Source organism: Frieseomelitta varia, unplaced genomic scaffold (assembly GCF_011392965.1).
Source record: "Frieseomelitta varia isolate USP_RPSP 00005682 unplaced genomic scaffold, Fvar_1.2 scaffold_940, whole genome shotgun sequence".
NCBI classification, from domain to species: domain Eukaryota; kingdom Metazoa; phylum Arthropoda; class Insecta; order Hymenoptera; family Apidae; genus Frieseomelitta; species Frieseomelitta varia.
The window spans coordinates 592244-601609 of record NW_025110746.1 but is presented as its reverse complement, the minus strand read 5'-3'; the positions used below and the strand labels follow the sequence as shown (position 1 = coordinate 601609).

The window sequence follows — 9366 nt, the reverse complement described above, 5'->3', positions numbered from 1 at the left end:
TTTTTTTTTTTTTTTTTTTCGTTTTTTAATTAAAAAAAAAAAAAAAAAAAAAAAAAAAAGAAAAAAGAAGAAAAGACTCGCGATGTGGACGCAAATGCGCAGATATAACATCAGACGCCCCACTTTTTTCATTTCGTAGCGTGGATCGTACACGTACCTACTTAAGTACCTACGCATGTACAGAATCTCGTGTATGTATGCGTGTATATATATATATATATATATATATATATATATATATATGTATATGTACGTAACATGAGCGATACTTACGAAGTTACACCAGTGTTGCAAAACAGATTGCCGCAGACCGACCGCGAGATTGAACTCTTCGCTGCTATGATGCACTTGATGCTGAGCCCATAAAAAGTGTACCTCTGTAAACGGGCGAGAAACGCTATAAATTTGTCAAATAGAGGATCGACAATCACACACATGGTTGGATAGGAATTTAACCGTGGTTACTGCGGTGAACCCAATAGTAACAGAAATCCACCCCCACGGCAGTGATACACCAAGTCCATGTTGAGTCCCAAGGCAAATTCCACCAGCGGTATCTCTCGTAAATTACGATGTACGCGTAATACTCGGCACCACGGAAGAAAATACTGCAACGTTCCGTTGAAGATATTAGTAATAAAAATTTCCGATGCCTTTCAAGTTTGAACTATACATGTTTAGGTTTAAAAGTTACATTCAAGCGATAGAAATGTTTGCAATAATGCCATTAAGAAACTAAAGAAGCCAAGTCAATAGACATCTACATATGTATATCGCATGATAATTACGAAGCAATTTGTAATTCCTAAAGCAACGCGCACAAACGTGATCTCTTTTCAGTCTCTGCAACTTTTATAGAGATTATAAATCGAGATTTTACAATTGCATTCATTTTTGTAGTAATGATATGACATTTTTATATGACATACATATAAAAATAAATTTTTTCTTAAACGCAAAAAGCGATAGTACTAGTAATAAGTACGAGTAGTTGGAAAATAAAAATAAATAATAAGAGCTGATAAAGTGATAAAACCTATGCTTACCGGCTAGTTTCAGAAAATATCCAGTGGGATAAGGACGTCACTTGATCATTCAAACGAAATCTCTTTTTCTTAGATAATAATATAATTTGCTCCAATATGATAAGGACCAAAAATGGTAACCATACCTACGTATATATTTACTTTATCTTAATTGATATAATGTCTGTGTTTGATTATCTTATCGGCAATACATATGTGTAAGCACTATAAGCACATGATACATATGTACATATGCATGTATTATTATTTCGTAAATTGCGTAATTTTCTTTTCATTATCGAATGATGTATTAAAAATTAATGTGTAATGAGTAAAATACCAGAGACTTTAATAATCCTTGAAATGATCCGAATGATAAAACCATTACGCGAAGCAGAAACAACAGTTGAAAGATAAGTAAGCAAGTGCATACGTTTCGCTTTATTTTATATCTCTGTTTTAACGTGGTTGTTTTATAATGAAAGCATATATTGCCGACTATATATTTGTATTGATTACTTAATAGGCAAATATTCAATTGTCAACTGAATGAAAATTAATAGAAATTAAAAGATAAAAAATCGACTAAAATCTATTTAAAGAAAGAAACTAAAAAACTAATAGGAATAAATGTTAAGAACAAATAAGAAATGATATGGAAATTGGAGTGCAACATTTTATTATTTCTTATCCTCTTGACGTTTCATAATACCAAAGAGGTGATGTTACTTGCAACAATTGTAATACATTTATTATATAGTAGACGCATATAGACGCGCGCGCATATGTAGATATGTATTTGCCTACTACATTCATTAACAAGACTGAATGAAATCTGACAAATTGTTTCTAACATAAATATAGAGTGAGAAATGAAAAGCAGAAAGAGAATACTAAGATATATAGGATATATTTTTAACGAAGCGTTGATTACAAAAGAAATTTGCGTTTGGTTGTATGGTTACCTGCTGCTGATAATCGGGTACTTGATGCGGGAATTCGAAAATTGTTCCATAAGGGTTAACGAGATACCAAAGTTTCCCCGTGTGTTTCAACTGATCGAGCAAATCAATGTTTGAAACGTTCATTTTCGTTCGATTCGTTTGATACAGCAGTGTTGCACGTACATAAATGTTCAGATAATTCCTGTTTAATTACGAAACAAACAAAGTGGTAAGCCCAGTGAAGCACTATAACACCATCCGATTCTCTTTTAGTCATCGAACTGAGTGCACGTATCGTTTATATATGTACGTAAGTAAGTTCAAGCTAACCGAGGACACGTGAGTATGCGCGCGCGATGTATCTTTCACGGCCGTACGTGGTAAAGGCGCGACAATGAGGGTATAATAACATTTTATTCAAATTAAACTGTACTTTAACATATCAATACATACTTGCTAAAAGTAAAGATTCGAGGAAATTCGTACAGGACATTTTCATTTTACGACATATCGTATCTTAATTGTAACGATTATCTGTTATCTATTTAATACAGATAATTACATATGCACGTACGTATATATCTAAATATACACATGCATCTAAATTTTAAACTAAGACATTACCAAACAATAGCGTGACATTAAAGTATAATAATTTTTTCTCTTTCTCTTCTGTTTTTCTGTAATAGTTTTTTTCTCCCATCTATGTTTCATTGGTGAATTTATTACTTTATTCCTTTTATCGAAAACTATATACATAACGTAATATAACATACACAAGTGTTTATTAATTATATTGGTAATTAACATGTTATGTACTACACAAATTTTTAACTAAATTTAATCATTAAATAAAATGTAACAGTGCAAGTACAATGCATGTAATAACGAAAAGATTTATGCAGCTTTAAATAAAGAATTGAATTATTCAAAATTTGCACTTTTGTACGAGATTCTTTGGAAATTATAAGTCAATAGATATAGAATACTCAACTAATATAACTTCAATACACCTAACATTTTGAACTTTTGAAAATAAAAGGAGAAAGACAAGAAGCTTGATCAAATTTTTGAATAAGTTCCTATTCTTCCGCTTGTAATCGATATTACAAGCAGATAATGATGTCATAAAAGATACGTTGGAAGAATTTATAAAAGTGGGAAACCGCATGATACACCACTGTATGCGAACCTTCAGTATGTCAGACGCTGCATTGGCGGCAGACAGGGTGTTTCATAACGTGTATTAATTATTCGCACAACAGTGGATAAACTAATAAATTATACTATTGCTGTTCGTGAAATTTCCTTTACGTTTCCTTTCGAATGTCAAATTTTACTTTTATACATCAATATTTCAATCGATTTTGCACAATATACATATGTGTACTATGTACAAAGTAGCAACATTTGTATGCGTCCTATTTAATTGTTATAAATTTAATTGCTGCACGTTTGAAAATATTCCATAAACTTGAAAAAATGAAAAAAATGAAAAGTGTATATACATTTGGAAAAATTAAATATTTTGAACTTTGTTCTAAAACTAAAGATTTTAAATAAAAAAGAATATGTATATGCTATAACGCTTTACGTTTTTTAGGATATGCTAATACATTGAAAATATGCTAACAATAATAAATCGATATTTATTATCGAGGTTCGATATTAGGTTCGAGCATATTTCAAGCACATTTATTATGTTTGTTGTGGAATAACAAAATATTGATAATTTTAAATTGTTTTGTAAAAATTTTTGTTACTTATCTATATATTTATTTTTCAATCATATTAAATAATATCAAGTAAATAAAATTTCAATATCATTTATTATTTTACACGAGTAGGCACGCATATACATATTATATACATATACATATTTATAAATATACTTAATATACATAAATAATAAATTACACACTTAATAATACATTGAAAATAATAGATTTAAAGGCAGTCACTGGCAGTTACTTACAGTTCGTGATAGTTTATCACACTTCTTTTTCTGAACTAAACAAACAAATTTTCTGTGTCCTCAGTGTCTTAAAAAATAACTAAATACAAACTATATAAATACAATGCACAGAGGACATATCATTGGCTTAATATAAGTATTATACGAGACATACATATATGCATGAAGACGACAGACATGAAGCAATAACATATACTAATAATACGATTGTTACAATTTACATCAATACAATTATTTAAGCTTTTAAAATTTTATTAATAAAAATTTCAAAAAGCAATTGATTTTTTATCAATTTTTTTTTTTTAATTACGTGTTCCAAATGTATCAGATATATACGAAAATATTTGCGTAAACATTTATGATATTATTACTTATGTAAGTGCTTTACTTGCAACAGATGCTCAAAGTGTTCATCTACTTTCAAACAACCGTTCAATTCCTTAATTAATTATGTCATTGACATATTTTTAAGCTGGATTACGTATTCATGTTCACCTACATATCGATTAGCGCACAAAAAAAAGATATTTAATCCCATTAAAAAAAAAATATCAAAAATATTCCTTGAGAATTCTAAATGTGGAGGGAGGAATCATATTTGTCGTTTTGAAACTTTTTACTGACATGTTATTTTGTATCGGCAAGACTAAAAAGAAAATGTGACAAGATGAAAAAACATACGTACAAGATACGGTCTCTATATACATGCAACATGCTTATGTTGTATAGTATAGGATAAGATACACAAATAATAAGTGAAACTTTGATAACTCAGTGAGTGATACAGCATTAGAGCTTTTCCGACTGCGTGCTATGTACATGTATTTTTTGATATTTCGACGTTATCTCCTGTTTTTTAAATAGAAATCTAATTTTTCTTGTATCAGCCATTTCAGCGATTAAAACAATCAATTAAAATAATAAATTAAATAATTACGCAATTTTTAAAAATTCAACAGAAACAGAATTTTCTTTCTCTCTTTCTATCTAAGAAAAGACGATTTATTATATATACCTATGTGTGTACATATGTACAGACATAAGTAGATATGCACGTATGTAATAAAATTTATAATAAGAACAAGAGATTATCGTCTTATGAATGTCTTAGCTGGTTTTTAATTACACATAAATAGATTCATATCTACATATATCAACATTTTTATTATTGTTATTATTGTTATCATTATTACTATTATTATTGTCACTGTTATTATTATATACTTGTATCTCGGATTTTTCATGATTTTAATAAAATAAAATCGTCATTTCTCATCAATCGAGATTCGTTTCATGATCATTTTTTAATGTATATTGTCTGAATTTTTATAGTATTTATTTCCGCTTAAAAAATCGAACATCGCTTTAAACAATACAAATAATAGAATGGTTCATACGGAATAGAATGATTCAATCTTTTTCAAAACAAAGAAAAGACGTTAAGGTCATATTAAAATGATACGTTATGTTATATGCCTCATTATTCACTTCATTCCTGTTTGCTATCGTTTCAATTCTTCTGTATTTGAATTAAATCGTACTTACATGTGGGTATCAATATTAATCGCATCACATGTTGGTAGTAATCGAGATCATGACCCTGCTAATATTGTCAAACAGGAATGTACATTATATAGCTTATCTTTAAACGTACGTAGTGTATGATATAATTTTTTATTATTAATCTACTTAGAAATTTTTTTTATTTTAATAAATTATTATTAACTTTGTTGAAACAGGAGAAATTATTCAGAACCAGAAGAAAATCACATTATTTTGTTCTCAACTGTGCCTGTGTTTTTTGTTTGCCGCACAATATGAATCTATTCTTGTCGCACACTATCTGTCTTCTTTACCTATGAAAGGTTACGTGTTGTTATCTATCAGTGACTTTTGGAACTAAAGTCTATTACCGACTCCGATCGATATATGTTCCTGCCATTTATTGGATTTTCCATTTTTTCTTTTTAGTTCCAAAGAGAACTGAGAAATATGTAGCTGGCAGCACTAGACAAGGCGCTGAAGGGATTGAAAGTGGCGATGATAATGCGAGGATAATGTAGGAAGTGATGATGTGGGTAAGGTGAGGAAAGGTTGTGCGTTTCGTCTCAGAGTCGCTGCCTAGACTCATCAGTTGATGGCAGCGACTCCTTACCCCAGACGCTTGTTGTTGTAACTATTCGCTAGGCTGGATGATGGTCACCCATCCGCACTCTGTTTGCTTAACATCGAATATCGATTGACTTCGACGCTAGGCGCACAACCACTTGGGACTTGTGCAAGTTGGTGTTCGAAACTCGTACTCGAGGAACTATAGGTCGCTACAGCGCTGTAGCGACCGTTACCTCTTCAAAATTAACATCAACGCCATCTACATAATCATTCCGCCGAAAAGTACGTTTCCTGTAAACATCGCCAACTGTGTATAAACCCCTAACGTAAGAATATTTGTAAATTGTTATTTTATTTTTATTATTACTATGGAGATGTTATTACCATGTTTACTTATTTATAGAGATGTATGTATAGATCCTATTTTATAATTTGTTATTCATTCCTTAATTAACATTCACAGAAAACAGTTATCTATTTGTGCTATAAACTTTATCTAATATATTATTGTTATTTAAATATCATTTATTATAATTTATTAAAAAGTTACTAAAGTTACGAAGTTCTTTTTATTTATGTGTAGTATTATGATATTATCATCATAATCACTACAGCGCGTAATATAATGTGCGATGACAGCAATATTGATTAATTCCACCATTTCATCGCTACGTGACGCTAATATCTCAGTGTCTATGAATTGATTAAATTTTCAATTGGATATTGGAAAGTAAATTAATTTTTTTTGAAATTTTTAGACTTTCGTAACTAAATCTGTTTAATTGAAATTCCAGTTCCAATTTTCTTTTAAGTGAAAAAACGCATTTCATCACTCGCATTCTAACATGATTACAAATGTTTAATTATATATTAAAGATAAATTAATTCTTTTTATTGTTTGCAGATATGAAAACTATTTTCGAGCTGTGCCAGCTATAGTCTCCGTGTAGATGAACAAAATATATTGAAAACTGAGATTATTTATTGTAGAATTATTGTACATTTTAAATAATATTTAACGCTACTAGTTGTAAATTATGCGAAAAATTGTTAACAAATTAAATACTTGTGGATATATTTTTTTCTTTCCCTATTCCCCACGTCATTCCACTTTATGCTGTACGATCAGAATTAGTATTCAGCTTGCGATATATATTTTACGCGGGAACATTTAAATTTTAAAAGAAATCTTGAATTGCAGGCATTTTTTAATTGTCAAGAATTTTACATAATTTACATACTTTATTTACAGTGTCAATTCCTATAAAAAGCCATAAATTTATTTTGGATAAGTCATTGTGGACATCTAAGGTTATATTGATTAAATCAGGATATTACAGTTTTGTAATTATCAATGATTTTAATAAATGATGAATCATTATTGTGTAACTTACGTGTCGCTAATGTTTTCAATCAATTTGTACTACGTAAATGAAATAAGTATCAGAAATAAAAATATAGGGCGAAAAGGAATGATTATATTTATGTAATGAGTCGAAAAGGTTGCGCAATATCACATGTTCATTCAGTCAATTCTTGGTTGTATTTTAATTAAATGAATTCTTCTATGACTTCATTCTATGAAAAATAGTTGATTATTTGGTTTACGGTGTTAACAATTATATATACAGATGAACCCACTTATAAATCGCGCAATTTTTATTAACGAACGATTGTCATTTGGTTATTTCATACGACAATTTCGGTTATCATCACAAAACATGGTTATCGCTGTAAGTTTCGTTTTTTGCTTTTGCTTTTTGCTTCAAAAAATAACGAGACAAGTTGTAATTATGCTTTTTGTACAAGTATTTTATAATAATGAATTTTTTTCTGCATAATTTCGTTACTTATGTATTTGTCGATATACTCGTTTAGGTAGGAGAAAAGTTACCCACAATTGATCTTTTTGAAGATTCTCCCGCAAATAAAGTAAATCTTGGCAAAATTGCTGCTGGGAAAAAAATTGTAGTTTTTGCAGTGCCAGGTGCATTTACACCAGGATGTTCAAAGGTATATGTTATCTCTTTTGTTTAAAAGTTAATTTGATGTATCCAATGTATTCTATTTGATGCAATTATGTAAAATATTATTTAGCAAAACGCAGTAATTATTTTTACTTAGCTAAAAGAATTATAAATATAATCGAATAAACAAAGAAACAAATTTTACAAAATTTATATAGTGTTAGTAAACATTCGTCAAGTTTTATTCAAATCAGAATAATTGACAAAGAAATATATATAATATTTTATATATATAAGATCAAGATGTTTGTTTAATAAAGATCTATTTGAATATTTTAAAAAGAAAGAAAGATATTGTGTTTAAAAATTTAATATTGTTTTAGACACATCTTCCTGGTTATATACAAAAAGCTGATGAATTGAAATCTAAAGGAGTTGCAGAAATCTTTTGTATTTCTGTAAATGATCCGTTTGTAATGGCAGCATGGGGTAAAGAACATGGAGCTGAAGGCAAAGTAATATTATATTTGATTGATATTATATATTTTAAAAGTAATTTTGTTTTATATAAGAAGTGACAATTGAAGTATATTACACTTTTTCACGTAGGTACGTATGCTGGCAGATCCTGCAGCTCAGTTTACAGATGCATTGGAGCTATCTGTAGATTTACCGGTATTGGGTGGAAAAAGAAGTAAACGATATTCTATGATTCTTGAAGATGGAATAGTTAAAGAGTTGAATGTTGAGCCTGATAATACAGGCCTTTCTTGTTCTTTGGTACAAAATATTAAACTTTAAAATATACTCTATTGAATATTATCTAGTAATTTCTTGTTAGAAAATTATTAATAGTTTTTTGATTAACTTATAAATTCTGGCATGTGTGCATAAAATAAAACGATTATTCATCACACAATATTAAAATTTGTTAAATAAAATATATATACCTGTATTTTATATTGTTTTGTAATATGTTTTATTTCATGTTTATTATATCGGATGTTTTTGATTCTTAAATATTATTGCTTATAAAATTAAAACAAAAAATCCTTTTTTTAAAAATAATATATTTTTACTCGTGTAATAAAACATCAACTCGTTTGTCGATCTCAATCAACTCGTAAATATAAAATTATAATTAAAAAATTTTTACAATTTTATAGTATTAAAAATTATTATATCTGAACTAAAATATACAATCTTTAATAATACTTTTGAAATATATTCATAATGAATGTATGAAATTTATGTTATAAAATGTAATTGTATATAACTCAACATTGTATATATATATATTAATATATTACATATATATTATCATTACTTATTGTTTAATTATA

The 9366-nt window shown here is 28.5% G+C and overlaps 2 protein-coding genes across 5 annotated transcripts in view; one reads left to right on the top strand and one right to left on the bottom strand.

Annotated features, from left to right (window-relative positions):
• Positions 1 to 2276, bottom strand: part of LOC122537958 (alkylglycerol monooxygenase-like) — a 5422-nt gene extending 3146 nt beyond the window's left edge. Inside the window, exons 1-4 of one of the 4 annotated variants that reach the window (XM_043671651.1) lie at positions 1991 to 2276; positions 1047 to 1171; positions 457 to 608; positions 274 to 377 (exon numbers count right to left, since the gene is read on the bottom strand). In XM_043671651.1, coding sequence (XP_043527586.1) covers positions 274 to 377; positions 457 to 608; positions 1047 to 1171; positions 1991 to 2113 — 504 coding nt within the window. In that variant the 5' untranslated portion in view covers positions 2114 to 2276. The remainder of the gene's footprint in view (positions 1 to 273; positions 378 to 456; positions 609 to 1046; positions 1172 to 1990) is intronic. The other 3 variants (XM_043671648.1, XM_043671649.1, XM_043671650.1) reach the window with 3 other exon arrangements.
• A 5240-nt stretch (positions 2277 to 7516) lies between these two features.
• Positions 7517 to 8978, top strand: LOC122537968 (peroxiredoxin-5, mitochondrial-like). The gene is made up of 4 exons (XM_043671667.1): positions 7517 to 7789; positions 7935 to 8069; positions 8407 to 8538; positions 8633 to 8978. Exons 1-4 carry the CDS (start codon positions 7688 to 7690, stop codon positions 8822 to 8824), a joined length of 561 nt encoding a protein of 186 aa, XP_043527602.1. The 5' UTR covers positions 7517 to 7687; the 3' UTR covers positions 8825 to 8978.
• Positions 8979 to 9366: the final 388 nt, after the last annotated feature.

Bases quoted from the DNA above. Each gene is read 5' to 3' on its own strand.
- LOC122537968 (XM_043671667.1), top strand. From the start codon at position 7,688: ATGAACCCACTTATAAATCGCGCAATTTTTATTAACGAACGATTGTCA. The intron at 8,070-8,406 runs GTATATGTTATC...ATATTGTTTTAG, and splicing joins TTACACCAGGATGTTCAAAG to ACACATCTTCCTGGTTATAT. The intron at 8,539-8,632 runs GTAATATTATAT...TTTTTCACGTAG, and splicing joins AACATGGAGCTGAAGGCAAA to GTACGTATGCTGGCAGATCC.